Source organism: Eublepharis macularius, chromosome 5 (genome assembly GCF_028583425.1).
Source record: "Eublepharis macularius isolate TG4126 chromosome 5, MPM_Emac_v1.0, whole genome shotgun sequence".
Classification (NCBI taxonomy): Eukaryota; Metazoa; Chordata; class Lepidosauria; order Squamata; family Eublepharidae; genus Eublepharis; species Eublepharis macularius.
This window is the reverse complement of record NC_072794.1, coordinates 127,855,476-127,873,544: the sequence shown is the minus strand read 5'-3', so window position 1 is coordinate 127,873,544 and position 18,069 is coordinate 127,855,476. Positions and strand designations below refer to the sequence as shown.

Below are 18,069 nucleotides of genomic sequence, written 5' to 3'. Positions count from 1 at the left end.
ATGAGACAGATGTTCTATCAGAAGGCAGTTTTTATTGAAAAATAATAAAGGTCAATTGCACACAAAACACACAGGGAGCTAGAAAGTAGTGAGGAAAACTGGATAGAGTTGAGAGACTGGGTGATCGTTATTATCCAGCAGAGGGCGTCTGGGAGAGCACTGAGCAACCAGTGTGTCAAATGTGGAAGAGCTCAGACAGAAGTCTGAGGGTGGATGCTGGATCCGAGAACATGCACACAACTATGGCAGAGGGGCAGTCCAATTATACCATGGAACGTACCCTGGGGCAAGATTATGTCTTCTGCCCCCCAAACAATAGTTTAATGGCTGTCTTCAGTGTGAGATAATGAACTGGGAAGGTTTGATAAAGCCCCAGGGCGAAACTGAAATTATCAACGATGACTGACAATCCGTGATGGATGGGTCAGTAAGGCTATTAGAGCCCTGATTCACCTAAGAATGGGAGAGTGAATAAGGGAAGATCAATAGAGTGTGTTAAGGTGATTAATCCAGGAACTCCAGGAAGAACCTATTGCCTTAGGGCCAAGCTACACATGACGAATGACACTTGAATGGCAAGTGTATTTCTCCCTGTTCACTTGCCCTCCACTCAATCCACTTGCCGTTCAAGTGTCATTCGTCATGTGTAGCTTGGCCCTTAGAATCTTTGCACGTCTCTGGGGTGTGGGGGCCAAAAGCTGGTCTCACCTGGCATCTCACATGTTAGTAATTTTCCATCTCCCAGCCAGGATCTGGCTTCCATTTTTCTACCTGGCTAGCAAGGCAGTGTTTCCGTGTTTAAAACACATACAGAGAGGAGCTTATGATATTGCCATATTCATAAAACTTTTTAATATCATAAAGGCAAGTCTGACCACTAACAGTAATAGACAGGAAGAAATGAACTTCAGGGCTACCATTTTCCATGGCAGCTCCATATTGAACATCATGTCTAATTTTATCCTTAAAGTGAGTTTCTAAATAATTCAAGGACAAAGTATAAGTGGCACAGCTGACAGAAGTATTCACAAATATTCAACATTTGCCATTTACATTTTGCCATTTACATTTTAAATGTGAACTTACTCCCCTGCCCGCCCAACAAATTTTGAAAGCCAAATGCTTTAGATATGAAGTGATCTGTTGAGTATTTTGATTTCAGCAGCATTTAGTTTTCATAAGCTACTCTTGTATGTTATGGATCATCTCTTTAATGAGAAAATAAGTCATCATGGCAGTAGTGACAAACAAGTTACATCTTTCTAAGCCTATTGACTTTAGCAAAGAGTGTAACTCTGTTTAGGACTGCAGTATAGGGTCCTATACTAGATCTACAAACCACTCACTAAATAGCAGAGAGGCATCTATACTTTCCAAGCATGAAGAGATATGGATTTCAACATTTATCACAAGCATCTTTTGCCAAAAGCATTGTGTCTTTTCCTTGCCGCCTGATCTAGGGATAGCAAGTCCTTTTCATCCTTCTGTTTCCAGAGATGCCATAAGCCACTGCAGGCAGACTGGCAACAGCAGCAGAGTTCTGCAGAAATCTTAAATTATTTTCCACCACAATTTAATGATCTCTAAATGTAAGCGATGTGTCCCTGTTCCCAGAAAGGGCCAGCACCATGGTTCTTCTGGTTGCCCAGCCAATCAGGGATCACAATGATGCCATGACCCCAGACAGCCAATCCTATTTGTCTGGGGGCCAAGCTACACATGACGAATGGCACTTGAACAGCAAGTGTATTTCTCCCTGTTCACTTGCCCTCCACTCAATCCACTTGCCGTTCAAGTGTCATTCGTCATGTGTAGCTTGGCCCTATGTCAGAGTCCCCATCCTTTCTGAGCGTGCAAGCACCTTTGGAATTCTGACCCAAGGTAGTGGCTGCAACTACAAAATGGCTGCCTCAGGAGGCAGAGCCAACCACAAAATGTCAGTGAGTAAAGTTACGCATAACTCTTTAATATTTCATGCAAAAGCTTTATTTAACAGGCAGCCTCTTAAAACAAATATATTGTTTAAAAATATTTGTGTGCATATACACAGTTTACCTTCAGTAATGCAGTGAAGATCCTTGTACTGTGGTGGCAGCTGCTGTTAAAGCAATTTTTACAAAATCTGCATAGGCAATCAGAAACCCTGCTGGTCAAAAGGCCAACCTGTCCCTACACACTTTTAAAAGAACTTGGCAGGTAACAGAAGAGATGTTGGCTGGCACCATTGTGCCCATGGGTGGCAATGTGGGCCCCCCGGTCTATGTGATGATAATACAAAATCTGAACAGAACAATGACAATTGGTTGCTTCCCACAGGGGTCACATATGAGCAGAACCACAAGTGACAAAAGGCACAGATTGGACACTTGTCAGCTTCCCTCAAGTTTTGATGGGAAATATAGGCATCCTGGTCTCGCAGCTTGGCTCTCTGACTGCTGTCCAATGGAATTTTCAACTGTCACTTGTCCAACATTCCGCCAAGCTGCCTACATTTCCCATCAAAACTTGAGGGAAGCTGACAAGTGTCCAATCTGTGCCTTTTGTCACTTGTGGTTCTGCTCATAGTATGATGGCATCAGAGAGTTCTAAACAGCTGATCTGAGTTGGCTATATGTACCTATTACAAACTTAAATCAGACTGGAGTTAATATTTCTGTTGTTTGATAAACATTTACCCAGTTCACAAATGCTGCAAACGATTACCAAAGTGGGAATGACCATGTTTACTGAGGGTGGGGCAATTGTTTTTCTAGGACTAGTAACTATATTTTTCTCAGGCATATTCCTTTCCTTCTCCTGGAGTTATGGTCTCCGTTTATGAATATGAAATCTGTCCCATGAATCATACTTCTGCTGTGGGGTCCCATTATCCCCTGATCAGGAAGAGCAAGGTTGAAAATGAAACTTTGGTGCCTGTGGCTGGGAAGATCCAGGTAATATAGATTATACCAACAGCAGGAAGGAAAATTTAAGGATAATTCCATGAATCTTGGGCCAGATGCAGGGCATGTTTGAGTAAGCAGAAGCAACCCAACAGACCGAGTAGCCAGGAGTAAAGGTTCATTGAGAACTGAAAGAAGAAGCAATTCAGAGATTCCAGTTCTTCATGAGTGACCATTGTCACTTTTAGAATGGAGAGAGAAGGGGATGGAGTAGGTTCATGGGGCCCAGCACAGGTCCAAATAGGAGGCTGCGTAGGGGATACTGTAACAAGAATTCTTACAGTGCAATCCGAAGAAGAGGCACACCCTTCTAAGACCATTCAAGTCCAATGGACTAACTCTGCTGAAGATTGCATTGTCAGGAAGATTGTGGAGAAGCAGTGGGGTGGAGTGTGATCACCTTTTCATGCAGTTAATCCCACAGTAACAATCTGCAAATAATTGAGTGGAATTTCTCTTATCACATTCTTCATATTCATTCTGTTCTTTCTGTTTTCTCCCATCTGTTCCTTTTTCTTCTCTCAAATGAACTCTTGAAGGGAGGTAAGAGCTGGGATACCTTTTTAAAAGATTTTTCAGCAGGGTTATGTATTTGATTAGAAGTTTGTTTCTAAAATGGCTGTCTTTGTTTATTTTTGCTCCTTAGAGGAAATCCAAGATCTCAGCCTCGCGCAAACTCCTTTTGAAGGTGAGTCATCATGAAACAACTCCACCTTTACTTGGACATGTCTAAACAGAGGAAATGAGCCAGTTATCCTGTCATAGCTATCATGAAGCTTATAAAAAAAAACTCTTCCACACAAACTTTGGGGATTATGTATAATTTTTGCCTCATGCTTTTAAGGAGAGGCCTGAGTTCTTTCCATGTATCTCTGGCTTAACTTTCTGCTAGCAAAAACAGTGATAATGACAAATACATGCAGTGGTATCCTATTCTCCTTCATAACGTTTTGGCCTCTTTGTTTCAGAGTTTGATGCTGGCTAAGGCAAAAGAACAGTGGGAACAAGAGCAAGTGGACAAACAAGGAGAGAAGGAGAGATATTTGGCAGAGAGGGTCACACCTCTGCGGACGAGTGGACTTTCCTTAAGCCAGCTTCAGGTAGATTTTTGGTCTGGGCAACTGAGAGGAAGTCAGGATGACTGTTGACAGTTGTATAGGTCTAATGAGAACTCTGCTAGGATGATCAGCTCAAGCCTCTAGTTGGTGCTATGTTCAATTCACACAGGCAGGAAAGAAGAATTTCATTCAGACTTCAGAGGTAGAACCTAAAAGGTGCTTAAGGAAACTATCTGGAGGGAAAGGTAGCCTCAAATGTCACCTTTAATGATATCTTATGATGGAGTATTGCTTTGCAACTACCTTAATGGGCAGCATTCATATTCTTTTATGAGCATCAAAAATAGTTCCCTTTCACCAATATTTTCTTCTGGTTTCCATGGGAAAAGGTATAGATACGGGATTTTGGATTAGAAGTAATCTAGCAAAACAGAACATAAGTGTTTGAGAAAATGCCCTCTGACCACTTTTTCTTTTAACTGTACAGGACCTTTGCAGGGAGCTACATGAGAAAGTAGATATTGTGGATGAAGAACGCTATGACATTGAAGCAAAATGTAACCATAACACGCGGGAGGTGAGAAAATAAAATGATCCTGCTTAAGTTCTAATAGAAAACTTGTATTTTCTTGTTCTGAGAAATACAGTTGGGTTTGGAACTAGGCATTTAGGGCAGTCAGCTCAGAGGTAAGTGGTGGGAAGCATTCTCTTGAATGGGAATTTAATTAGAAGATTTCTGGAACTGCTATGCAGTTCTGGAACAATATTTTAACAGAGAGGCTTCAGACTGCTCCTCAGTTCCAGTTGTGAGTGCTGCGGTATGAAAAAGATAACTCTTAATTATTCTTTCTGAAGTCTGATGTGTGTATGGATTTTCCTGTTATATCCAAGGAACTGCTTATTTTTCTGTTAGAGGTAAAAATACAATGTGTATGAGAAAAAAGATTTGGGTTTACTTGTAAAATTGATGTAATGGTGATCCCTCTCTGTACCCAGAATATCAATATATTACTTCCTGTGGTAGAGGAAGATGGTCAGATTCATTCCTTTTTTTTTCAGGTAGAGTTTTCTTTATTTAAACTATAAACTATAAAACATAACATAATAGCTATAAACTATAAACAATAAACATAGAGAATAAGAAAAAACACAACATTCTAAACGTAAGACACACTAACAATACATATATCTATATAATTAAAAAGAACCCCCCCTAAATTACACTACAGGTTGAGTTCCGATTTTCTCCGCAATAAGTATATATCATCTCTAGAGTCACGCTTATTCTAGGTTAGTCACAACCCCCCTCTTTTTTCTATTGTTCATGTTTCTTAATCCATAAATCCAGATGTCATCAAATCCTCGTTATCCATTTCATGCACAAAGTCTATAAACGGTTTCCATTCAGTCAAGAAGTTAACTAATATTCTTTCTCTAATCAATGCAGTAAGTTTTGCCATTGACACAAACTCCAAAACTTTTGTCCACCATGGTCAGATTCATTCTAACTGCTTTTTGCTTAGGAATTCATCTTATATACAGACTATGGCTTTGTGTGGACTTCTAACGACATTCTCTTATGCTGCAGATTAAAGATCTGAAATTGAAAGTGCTTGACCTTCGGGGAAAATTCAAACGGCCTCCATTGCGGCGTGTCCGTGTTTCTGCTGACGCCATGCTGAGGGCTCTGCTTGGGTCTAAGCACAAAGTTTCTATGGACCTGAGAGCCAACCTCAAGTCTGTCAAGAAGGAGGACACAGAAAAGGTTGGTGGCTGGAAATCCTACATCCTGATCTCAGGGTCATTTGAAATATTACTTTTTGAAGGTTAAGCCGTGTCTCTAATTTTCTTTGGATTGAACAACTGGTCTTATGGATATTCCCTAAGATACTTTGATTATTTAAACCCAGCAGTTGCAAAAATAACACTTAAAAAAAGATTGAAGGATGTCTACATCAGGATTTGTTCTTGATAATCAGTCTAAGGTCTTCTTTCTGGGATGATCATACTGATAAACATTATTTCTCAGATCATAAGAGTGGCCGACAAAAAGGAGAGCTTTCAATCAACGAAGGTTTCAGCAAATGCTCTTCAGAGGATTGTCATGAAGCTTGCTGGGTGACTTTGGATTAGTCACATACATTCTTTAGTAGTCTAACTTCCTTGACAGAGTTGGGAATGGGGGATGGACCACTGAAGAAAAAATGGCATAATAAACCAATTAATGGGTTGGGACATGGGGGGGTATGGAGGGCCATGACTTCTTGTGCACTGCTACATCACTCCCAGACATCGCCGGAAACTCTATGGTAAAACCATAGGGCACCAACCTTTTTTATTTTTCTCCTGCCACTGCTTGGAGTGGTGGCAGGCAAGGATGGCTGCCAGCAGGAGGTAAGGAGACCTGGCAGCCCTATTGGTAAGTTACAGAAAAAGTGGCTACTTTGTCAGCTGAAAGACCAAGACAAATTGTTATGGACACTTCTGTGGTAGATTGTTTTAGTTATCTATGATGTGGACATCTGCTCATTTGAATTCTTCCATCCAATTTTGCTGGTCACTTGTGAACTAGATATACGATACTTCATTTATGGCAGTTCACAAATCTTAAAGCACACATTTAAAGGCCAGTGCTCAAGCTGGGCTCATAGAAAACGGCAACTGAACTTGGTCTCAAAGCAAGTCACCCCTATCTTAGTAATAATATTTGCAGAAACCCAGGTATATACAATCATTGTGGGCTGGGTGCTTGGAGACCCATCCTATGCCTTGTATCCAGAAGTTGAATGTTATGGTAAATCTATGACAAATCTTGTGGCCTCTTAAAGATAAACAAAACTGTTATGATGTAGGCTTGCCAGACATGACTAGCAGGAGCTGGTATGTGTGTGTGTTGGAGACATGGGATGGTGCACTGTATGTACTATGATGTCACTTCCAGGAAAACCTGGAAGTAACATTAGGTAGTTCTAGGAACTGCTGGAAACTCTGTGGTTTACTATAGAGTTTTCCCCAGAAGTGACATCATGGAGTTCACAATGCTGACTTTTTCAATTGCCAGGAAGCCTGGCAACTTTAAAAGGACAGTAAACGTTGACATGGTAGGATACAAAGAATATATGCCCAAGGATGAGCCACTTAAATTAGAGAAAGATTTCCCCATATAGTGAAAGATACACTATATGAGTTGAATCATTTGAACAACATTCAGTCACAATGGGTCATGAAACACACGGTGGGCTGGGAGCATGGAGATTTATAATGTGATGGGGCAAGACACGTTGTGAAACAAGAAAGATTGTAGGTGCTTGTGATGGCACATCCACTTTCAGGTGCTTCCGCCGGCTAAAATAATGTCATTATGGCCTAGCAAAGTTTCTCCTAATTTGTACCAGATTTTCTTAGGCAGAAAAGTCAAGCCTAAGAGTTCTAGATGGGGAGATGGGCTGTATACCAGCCTTTCCAACTTCAGAGGCTAATAAAGAATATTTCATAATAAGGAAAATCAAAAAGAGTCCAGTAGCACCTTTAAGACTAACCAACTTTATTGTAGCATAAGCTTTCGAGAATCACAGTTCTCTGACGAAGAGAACCAACAATAAAGTTGGTTAGTCTTAAAGGTGCTACTGGACTCTTTTTGATTTTGCTACTACAGACTAACACGGCTAACTCCTCTGGATAATAAGGAAAGGAACTCACAGTGCATATGAGTAGGTTATGTAGTGCTGAATGTGGAGGAACAGAAGGCTTAATGTTCATGCTCTTTTCTCTCTATTGCTCATAAAGTCACTCAGATCTAAAAAAGTCCACATGAGGGAAATTCCTGATAAGAATGAACTGGCTCAATTCCAGGCAAATATTCCTGTATTTAAACAATGCCGTTAAGGTCTAGAAGATGCCTAGAACTTGACACTCAAAGTATAGCGTGGCTAATGGCTATTATAGCGTGCTGAATTAAGTGAACGTCAGCAAGGGTCTTTTTTGCACAGCCACCTGAATTTCTGGAGGCTTCTTGAAGAACTTCTGGGTGTTGTTGCCACTGCCTACAGAATTTTTTGGCAAGTCCACTATGCTTTTGCATTTGTCAAAGCCTGCTTATGATGAACCAGGTGTATGTTGACTTTGGTTACTCACACACCTTGAAAAACTCCCTGGGTCACCTGGAAGTAGTCATTCTCTCTCAGCCTAGCCTACCTCACAGGGTAGTTGTAAGAAAAAAATAGAGGGAAGAATCATACATACTGATCTCACCTGTTTTGAGAAAGGGTGGGGTAAATTATTATTACATATAGAAAAGGTTGCTAAAGTTTGGCCATCTTGCTAGTGCTGGCTTTCATTTTAAAAGTGTAAAACTCTGTTTCGGGGACCAGAAAAGCCTGCAAAAAGCTGACACATCTTCAAGATGCGTGTGCCTGTTTAGTTTCTTTGGTTTAATTGTGTTTGCAACTGTAATAAATGGTATGCGTGTCTCCCCCCTGAGTAGGCCTGCCTAAGAAGTGAGGTGTATTCTGTCTGGTCTTTCTGTTCTGTATGGGATTCTCAACTTAAAGGATTTCTTAGCTGGTGGAGCTGTGCATTTTTCTTGTGCATGATGTCATTCGTGACTTATTGGCCCTAATTGGGCCAGGGCCCTGGAGGCATGAAGGCCTGATCTTCGTTGTGTTCACTTTTCTTCACGCTCTGTCAAATGCTGGGAACATGTGTGCCAAAAGCTGATGAGTTGTGCTCAGTTGGCTTATAGTGGGCAGGAAGCCAACAAATACAGGCTTTTCAGGCCACTGCCACACCCACACGGATGGTTGTGTGAATTGGCTGGACTGGCTCGTTTCCAAATAACAGGTTGTGTACTGACCTTAAAGAAGCATTGTGATGTTTTGAAGGTCTCAAGACTGTGCTTTAGCATGTCTTTTTTGCTGCAGTTATGACGGTGTACATTTCCAGTGCATATAAGGACAGTTCGACATTGTCACTGAAAGCAAGGTGCAATTTTTGCCTCTTCCCCTTGTTTGTTTCTTAACAGCATAACATGAGTTCCTGCAACATAATTTTTAATTTTTTTATCATTACAACATTCATCAGTGTTAATTTACATTTCTTCAGACACTAACCAAGATAAATTCGTGTCAAAGACAGACAAAGTGTTATTTCCTTGATGGCATCTCATTGTAAAAAATCACCCAGGGAACAGTCATTCTCCCCTGTAGATAAAGTTAAAGGTAGCCCCCTGTGCAAGCACCGAGTCATTACTGACCCTTGGGGGGGGGTCACATCACGACGTTTTCTTGGCAGACTTTTGTTATGAGGTAGTTTGCCATTTCCTTCCCCAGTCATCTACACTTTACCCCCAGGAAACTGGGTACTCATTTTACCGACCTCGGAAGGATGGAGGCTGAGTCAACTTTGAGCTGGCTACCTGAACCTGGCTTCTTTTTTATGGTCTTGGTGCAAATATGTCCATCCTGTAACCATAGAGGTGTCCCTGGAGCTGATCAGACCAGCAGTTTGAAGGAGAAGTGAGCCAATAGAAGAAGGTTGAAGGAGAAGTGGCCAAACAGTAGTTCTAGATGGATGGCAGCAGAAGGGAGACAGTAAACTGAGTGGAAAAGGATGTGCGGCCAGTCATGCAGGGATCTAGTCCACTCTCAGGTGCCAGTGGTGCAGGACATAGGTAGGATTGTTAGGTTATGCCTGGCAACTTGTGGGAGGACAGCATCATGGGAGAATTTTTTTTTATAAAAAAATGCAGCCTTGTATACTTACCGGAAGTTGTTACTGGAAGGGTAGCTCTAGGAATTTCCAGAAATTCCCCATGATTCCTAGAGCTAATTTTTGTCACTTCAGGTAAGAACCTCCAATAAGTAAACAAAGCTGCATTAAAAAAAAAAATTCTCCTGCTGCCACTCTGAGCCACAGAGGCAAGTGGGATCTAGGGCAGGCAATCCTCTTCCCCCACTGGGGTCTTGGCTGTCCTAACAGCAGGCAACCACCAGTGCCTGTATTCAGGGACTTCCAACCACTGCTGAAATCTCTGCCCAGATCTGTTCCTTTGACCAACACTGAGAGCTAAGCTACAAGTGACGCCTGACACAGGTTGGACACTTGTCAGCTTCCCTCAAGTTCTGATGGGAAATGTAGGCATCCTGGTCTTGCAGCTGTAATGGAGAGCCAAGCTGTAAAACCAGGACGCCTACATTTCCCATCAAAACTTGAGGGAAGCTGACAAGCGTCCAACCTGTGCAAGGCGTCACTTGTAGCTTGGCTCTGAGGGTGCACCCTCATTATGACACCCCAAGCAGCTGCATAGCTGCCTTGGTCAAAGAATCAGCGTTGTGTTTGTGCAATAGTTTACACATCTCAGCTCTTTTATTCAATTCATATGGTGTAATAATAGATAGGTTCTATAGTAGGTTCTGGGTCTCCTGGTTCCTGTACAGGGGGATCCCTTGGGACCTCTATGTATGCTGCCTTGAGTTCCATCCTGGAAGAAAAGTGAGATATAAACAAAATGGAAATTAATAAATTGACTTTGCATGCCTCTGTAAGCCTTCACCTTGGGGCATTTGCAACAGCATGCAAAGACCTTAATCTTTTGTATGACTACATTTGAGTGGGCCCAGGAGTAGCAGTGAGAGGCAGCTGACATAAACTTGATGACTGGGAGGCCTAAACTCATTTGTATGAATGTGTACAATTGATACTTTCTCTGCCATTTACTGGAGAACAAGATTCTGTGCAAAAGGCTGAATCTCTTACTGATCATTGGAAGCTCCGATGACTCTTCCTGCCCCTCCAGGGCATGAGATTTCACCAGGCATTGCCTACAGGCCTGATCTTTGTAGCTGTAAAGGCAAGGAACTTTAAAAAGAAATCAACATTTCCAGGATGCTTAATACTTTGACACAGGGCTCATTTTGAGGGGGAACGCGCAGGAACGCAGTTCCTGTAGTTCTACAAAGAGGTCACATGACAGGTGACCCCGCTCACCTGATGTTTGGCTGTTTGGGGCCCATTTTGGCCTGGATTGGGCCTAAAACGGCCAGGTTCGGGCCTCTTACGGGTGGTGGATCACTCTCCCGCTCAGCAGCGGCCCAATTCTGACCATTTTTGGCCCCTTTTCAGCCATTTTCAGCTCCTTTTTGCTATTTTGGGCCCAATTTTGGCCCTGAATGGCTAGGATTGAGTCCAAAACAGCCAGGATAGGTGAGGTCAGGGTGTGTGGCATATGCATATGCAAATAAGTTATGCCAATGACACACTTCCAGTGATGTCAAGGGGCGTGACATATGCTAATGAGTTATGCTAATGAGTTCCTGCAGCTCTTTTTCTACAAAATGACCCCTGCTTTGACACATGCTTGTATGGCAGTAACAGAATATATATTGCTCTGTATTTCATAGTATGAACATATTCTCAATGAGTTCTCTTTCTAGTACAAGTGTAAGGGTTAAATTCCTGGTTCCATTCACAGGAACGTCCGGTGGAGGTGGGAGACTGGCGTAAGAATGTGGAGGCCATGTCAGGAATGGAGGGCCGGAAGAAGATGTTTGATGCTGCCAAATCTCCAACAGGACAGTGAGCGGTACTGCCTAATCGTAACTTCTTCCTATCTTTTATGTCTCCTTTATCTATCAGTTGTTCTTAATACTGCTAAAATGTCTCAGTCCCGGTGCAGTTCTCGGTGATGCTTCCAGAGTTAACATGAATGTGGGGCACTAGCTGACTGCCAGGCAGTTAGGGCTTTCACCATAGAGATGGGAGGGAGGGTGCTGAGAACCCCCTTTCCCCAAAGAGCCTGATAGTTAAGAGCAGCTTTTAGCTCAGTATCAGAGCCTGGGCTGCATCTTTTCCCACCATGCCTGGTCCTGCTTAGTCAAACTATTCCTTTGCATTCTCCTGTTGTTTCTTTCAGATCCTTTGCAGAAGGATGAAGACTCTTTCCCACAGTTCCTGCATCTCTTTCCCCTTCTTTTGCCCTTATCTTGCCTCATCTTCTTGCATTAGTTTTAGAGTCACAACAGTTCTGGGTGTTATTAAAAGATTCCCATGACTTTGCACTTCACACACTCTCAACTCTTCCTGAACCAGCGGAGCTATCAAAGGAAATGTGCAGCTTCTTGCTAGCACAAGCCCATGGGATGACTATTGAGCTTCTCATGCACTGCAACATTCCCTCTGAGGCCATATTTTGCAGGAAAGGAGATGGTATGCCAACTGGGAGAAGATGAATGTATGGAAGTGCAGAGGATAAATAATTTTGGCTGGCCATCCTATGCAAGTCCTTTTAACCATACAGAAGAGCTGTGCTGATAGCATGAGCTAGTCGTTGCATATAGTCAGGTCTGTTGGCCTCCCTTGAGAGATGTTGCTAAGAACTTTGGCCTCTTCTTCCCATCCAGACAGCCCAGTGATCAACTCCATGGTACTTCAGCCATCTCCACAACAGTTCTGACATGTACAGATACAACCATTGCTTCTCTCCATTCATTAAAAAACAGCAGCAAGGACAAACACACAGAACCTGACTTTCTTTGCAGTTTTTCTGTGGTTGATGTGTGAGGATGAAAGGGTCATTACATTGCCTCTTTTAAAGATCCAGGGCCCTTATCTGTTTGGTCATCATTTCCATACCACACATTCCATTCGACACCAGCTTGCTTTGGTTTTGGCTTTAGATGAGTTCATGCCCAAGATGGTATTTTCCAGGGACAAAAAAGAAGCTGTGTCAGACAACTGACTCCTCTCTTGGCTTTCCAAAGTCTTATCCAGTTCTTCTAACTTGAGATATAAAGAATGAAACTGAAACCTTATGGATGCAAAACAAGTTCTCCACCACTGAACTGTGGTAGATTAAGGGGTGGTGTGGTTCAAGAGCATTTGGAAAGATCATAGAAGAAGTATCTTTTAAATTGCAACAGAATACATTCCCAAGCAATGTCCCACTTGTCACCATCGTGAAGACTCTCTGGACTGCTTGGTCAGACTTATGTGCTAAAAGAGAAATGACTTGACAGAGAAGGAGCCACTATCATGCTCTGCTGCTGGAAGGCAAAGCAACACAGGGATCTGGGAGTGTCCCTAAAGTAATGCTATTTAAAAAGGGAGTGTGCTTTTATGTGTTCGAGGGCTCTGAATATTCCACAGATGCAGTCTTCTCCACCTCATATTCCTTTTGGAATAGGGCTATCCCAACAGGAGACGCTCAGAATCCCCCTCCAGGAGCTGCCTGGGTGAGAAAGTGAATTTAGGTCTGTATCTGTGAGAAGGAGGAGAAATGGGTGAGAGGACATACCTGATCCTTAGAATAATATGCACATTGTGCAGGGTTGCTTTTTCAGAAAGGCCAAACTGAATAGTGGAAAAACCAGAAGGAAAAATATTCCTCATGACTGATTTGTAGCATCTGTGTATTTCATATCAAGAAAATCCCAAATAATGAAACAAGAAAAAAATCAACTAGCAGACTGTTAAATAGAAACCACAAAGTAAGGCCTAGTTCTCTTCCTGGTGACTGTAGGTTATATCATCTTGAAGGGCAGATGGGGAATCACATGATACAATTTTTTTTTCATACAAGAAAAAAATCCTTGTGGAATTTTGCTTTTTTCCATTTGGTTTCTATATAGAGGGATTTTTTTTCTGAATATAAAAGTAATCTGAGGTTCCCTCCTAAAGTCTCAGAGATAAGTGGGTACAACCTCAGCAAGAAATCAGCTTACATAAATGAAAAGTTTCATTTCTATAATCCTGGCTATCTTTTTTGTGTGTTCTATACCCAAGGGATCTCCCTTCAGAAAGGACTGCCTATTACCCCTTCCTTCATCGTTAGGGCATTGGTTAGGACTGGAGTTTGGCACATCTGTATATTTTGCCATCCCAAAAAAGTATCGTTTGAACCATATACTAATGGGGACATTGAAATTCAAAGTATTACCAGTAGATGGCAACCTCTTTATAATGTGTAGGCATACTCCCACTGTCCCACAGCAGAGAAAGCCGTGTGGTCTCAGGAACAGGGCTCCTGTGATGAGTCGTTCTCCTTAACTTAAGATCAGCACTTCCCACAATGATGACTTTATCTGATCCAAAAAATACTCTTGACATCCATAGACAGAAGCTAGGAGAAACTGACTCACAGAGTTACCAAATTATGGTTTTATCCTAAATCTTATGATGTCGGGTTCTTGTAGACAGAAATTTCCACACATATAACAAACTAAAAGAATGTTTATTTATTTTTGCCTGAGGGCTTGCCAAATGCTCACCGGGGACCTGTCGGTCTCCTTTTCACGGGATTCATTTTCTGGCAGTGCGTTTCAGGGTGCGCATTGGGATACAGTGAGAATCCTGAAACAGGCATAGAAACTCTTGTCAGTAGCTCTGTGAATCCTGCACAGTACTTGATACATCACCATCGTTTTCTAATAATGCTCAGAGCCATACCTAGTTGAAAAAAACCTATAGCAACAGGGGGAAGGGGGGGCAGCTGTGGCATCTTAGAGATGAACATGAATTACAGGCAAATTGTTCCCTGTGAGCCTAATTAAAATATATGTAAGTTGTGTAGGGTATGATGAAGTAAGCTTTTGCCAATGAAACCTCCTAGCACAAGAGACTGGCCAGTCTTTAAAACACAGTCTTTAAAAGCAGTTTTTGTCTTCTGTATCATTCCCTTTTTTAAACTTGTGGCTGACTGATTTGCCATTATCAGATTCTCCCACTTGGGCGCAAGACCTTCCCTTGTTCTTATTTCCTTCTTGTCAGTTCCAGAGAATAAAAAATATCAGTTTGGGGTGGCCCAATGAAATCCTTCCTTGCAATTCAACAATTATTTCCTGAGTTTGGCTAGGAAAATTTTCCTTTCCCCATTGGTTTGCAGTGCAGAAGGTTTCCTATCAAAGTGCACAGTTTGTGCCCACAATGGGCCTTCCCTGGGACAAAGTTTGCTTCTCAATAGATCCCTAAATCCATTGGTGCCTCAGCTGGGCACATTATTACCTAGCTGGGCATCTTGCCACAAACCATGACAGATCAGCACATTGCCTAGGCTGCAGTTTACCAGTAACTAAGTTCACTGGGTTCTTTGTGCATCACAGAAAAATGTTTTCCATCTCATACAGCAGGAATGCAGTTATTAGATATGCCAGGAGCCAGCATTACTCATCCATTCAGGGCTACAGGGACAGGTAGTGCCTTAAAAAGGCTTGTAGACTTGGTATTTCTGGGCTTCAGTTATCTGCAAGAATAGGATGAGGGTAAGTAAAGAAGGTGCATGATGCCATCTATTTAAGAGTGTGGTGATGTAAACAGTTGGCAAAGGATTAACTTTTTAAGCGAAATTGTTATCAATATGATTCACCTAGATCCACAGGTTGGGCAGGAGGAAGAAGCTCTCTCACTGTTCTTATTTGCTGCATGCAAACTAGTCCTGCAATCATTGACATTCTCACAAGTATAAAAACAGCGAACTAGTTTAATTTAAAAAAGATACACATAAAATAGAGGATTGATTCAGGGAGACTCAGGCCTATCTAAGTCTGTATTCCTAAGCACCTGCAGGAAAGTAACTCCCATTACATAGTTAGGGTTGCCAACCTTTATAGTATATGTCACATGGTGCTGCACACACACAAGTCATCCTTCCAGGTATGTGAAGCTATCATATACCCATGACCAAAGAACAGTACACTCCTATCTGGGATGGTCATGCTCTTCCATCGAGCATTCAGCTTTGGGAGAGACACACATGGAATGATGCGGGAGGAAGGGGACACCCGCCTAGCTGGCCAGAGCAGCCCAATCAAGCTGGAAATCAATGGGTGACAGAAGTTGCAGCCAGATTGCCTTTACATCCAGGTATGTGAAGGAACATGCTATAGGTGCTATATAATGGCAACATCAGCACAGCATTTGGGTTACCTGGTTTCAAGAGGATTCACATATGCCCAACTTCTGCTGCATTGCCCCCAGTGATAATGGCCACTGGTGTCTTGCTGCTCTGCCGGAAGAACTGCTTAAGTTGGAGGAAGTCTCCTTAGGCTGGTGAGTGACTGGAAGGAAACAGGCCATCAGCTCTACATATTATTGTTTTTCAACGAACAGATTTTTTTTAATTGGCCGTTTATTGATAATCAAGATGACAGTTCTTCTGCAAATTCACTGATTATGTGCTAGGTACTGCCCTGTCAGTTAACAGAAAGAAGGGCTTGAGAGGAACTTGCAATGATTCAGATGCCTTAAAGTGCATCTAGAGTATGCAAATACCTTTAAAAATCCAAACGAGCTCATCTCTTAATTCTCCATCAATTGTCAAAGGAAAGAGAATCTGCAAGTCCATTCGCAGACCCCACGTGTTCTTCTTTGACCCATGTGTATTATATTAGATTTTTTAGTCTGCCCTCCCTGCCGAGCGGGCTCAGGGCGGAGCACAACATCTTAATTTACATAAAAACACATTAAAACAGATAAAAAATTACAATAAAATTTAAAACACTACATACAATAACAATTTCTCCTCAGATGACATTGGAAGAGATACTTCATTTCAGACATGGCCCATATATCCATATCTATAGATATATATAGGGTGGTGGACAGATCTTTTCAAGTCAAGTCAAGTATGGATGGCAGGGGCCAGCCTAGCCTCCGCCATATGCCTGGTGGAACATCTCTGTTTTACAGGTCTGGCGGAAGGATAATAAATCCTGCTGGGCCCTGGTTTTATCAGACAGAGAGTTCCACCAGGCCGGTGCCAGGACTGAAAAGGCCCTGGCTCTGGTCGAGGCCAGGCGAGCCTCCCTAGGACCTAGGATCTTCATATAATCTCCACAAAAGTTTCGTATCACCTGTAAAATGTACAAGTTGCTATAAAACCCTAACAGCAGCAGGGCAAAGTGTGGAACAGCTGGGTTTGACTTCCTGGCATAAATGCTCTCCTGGTTGCTGATCTCTGATGCAGGGCCAAAGGAGGAGCAGGAGGGCTGTTTGGCCTCAAGCTTAAAGGGGGGGGGGGCTCAAATATTTATTATTTGTATTATACCTGTGCAGTCTCAAAAGTTAGCAGTGGCCTGGGCCTTTCTGAATCTCTGAGAAGGCCTTCTCTGATCTGGAGGAGTCTAAGTACAGGATAGTAAAGAGTCCAGTAGCACCTTAAAGACTAACCAACTTTATTGTAGCATAAGCTTTGAGAGCCATAGCTCTCTTCATCATCTGATGAAGAGAGCTGTGGCTCTCGAAAGCTTATGCTACAATAAAGTTGGTTAGTCTTAAAGGTGCTACTGGACTCTTTACTATTTTGCTACTACAGACTAACATGGCTTTCTCCTCTGCATCTAAATACAGGATAGATCCTCACTGTGTTTTCTGGGATCATGCAGGGGTCCAGGTACAGTTAAAAGAAATGTAATGGGAAGGTACAGAGGCACAATTGTACAAAACTATCTGGCATTTTAAAATAATGTGCAAAGAAAAATGTCTCTGGCAATAAAAACAAAACAGTGGGATGCTGGATGACAAGAAGATTAGTGTGCAACTTCTGTCACAGGAAGTTATTTTTTTCTTTTCTGAGATGCAACCCTTTTCATGAAAATACAAGAAGTGGAACAGTACCTTGAAGAGGTCCAGTGCCTGCCAACTTCTTTCCAGGTCCACTTCAAAGTACTGGTGTACAGTACACCATCAAAGCCCCAAATGTGACAGACCTGAAGCGATTCCCTGTCTTTTTAAATTGACCTAAACCTAAGCTGCTTTGTTGCATGCTACAGGGGGAATGAACCACAGGCTCAATGGAGGCAGGCCTAATTTGAAACAAACTCCTCCTATTTTCTCCCCCCTCCCCCTGCCAGTGGCCTCAAATGACTGTGACCACGTTCCTGGTTCTTCATCCCACAGATTTCCCCTCATGCTTGAAGAGCTGTCACAAAGCCCTTTTGTGTGTTCCCCTCCATGAGAGCCCATAGTGTGGTTACTGTTTTGGGCAATGGAGAAAGAAAATCTGAGTAAATGTTATGCAGCCTCCACCTTTGCTTGGGTCAGAAGTACAGCTTGTTTAAACAAACAAACACACACCCCCT

General features: G+C 42.4%; 1 protein-coding gene and 1 long non-coding RNA gene across 4 annotated transcripts; one reads left to right on the top strand and one right to left on the bottom strand.

Moving 5' to 3' along the window:
- The first annotated feature begins 3,565 nt into the window (after positions 1-3,565).
- On the top strand, positions 3,566-12,517 carry TNNI1 (troponin I1, slow skeletal type). The gene is made up of 6 exons (XM_054980597.1): positions 3,566-3,630; positions 3,911-4,042; positions 4,488-4,577; positions 5,589-5,765; positions 11,469-11,579; positions 11,910-12,517. The coding sequence occupies exons 2-5, from the start codon at positions 3,917-3,919 to the stop codon at positions 11,574-11,576; spliced, it is 501 nt and encodes a 166-aa protein (XP_054836572.1). The 5' UTR covers positions 3,566-3,630; positions 3,911-3,916; the 3' UTR covers positions 11,577-11,579; positions 11,910-12,517.
- Positions 5,773-17,946, bottom strand: LOC129330536 (uncharacterized). 3 transcript variants are annotated; one of them, XR_008597056.1, is made up of 4 exons: positions 17,606-17,946; positions 14,263-16,047; positions 8,853-9,034; positions 5,773-6,193 (listed from the first exon to the last, which is right to left on the bottom strand). It is a non-coding gene; the product is annotated as an uncharacterized LOC129330536 (long non-coding RNA). The 3 variants fall into 3 exon arrangements; XR_008597057.1 differs by lacking the exons at positions 5,773-6,193; positions 8,853-9,034 and having other exon boundaries at positions 14,207-15,233; positions 15,917-16,047; XR_008597055.1 differs by lacking the exons at positions 5,773-6,193; positions 8,853-9,034 and having other exon boundaries at positions 14,207-16,047.
- Between the last annotated feature and the right edge of the window lie 123 nt (positions 17,947-18,069).

Coding starts and splice junctions, on each gene's coding strand:
- TNNI1 (XM_054980597.1), top strand. CDS start 3,917: ATGCTGGCTAAGGCAAAAGAACAGTGGGAACAAGAGCAAGTGGACAAA. Junction 4,043..4,487: donor TTTCCTTAAGCCAGCTTCAG/GTAGATTTTTGG, acceptor TTAACTGTACAG/GACCTTTGCAGGGAGCTACA. Junction 5,766..11,468: donor AGAAGGAGGACACAGAAAAG/GTTGGTGGCTGG, acceptor TTCCATTCACAG/GAACGTCCGGTGGAGGTGGG.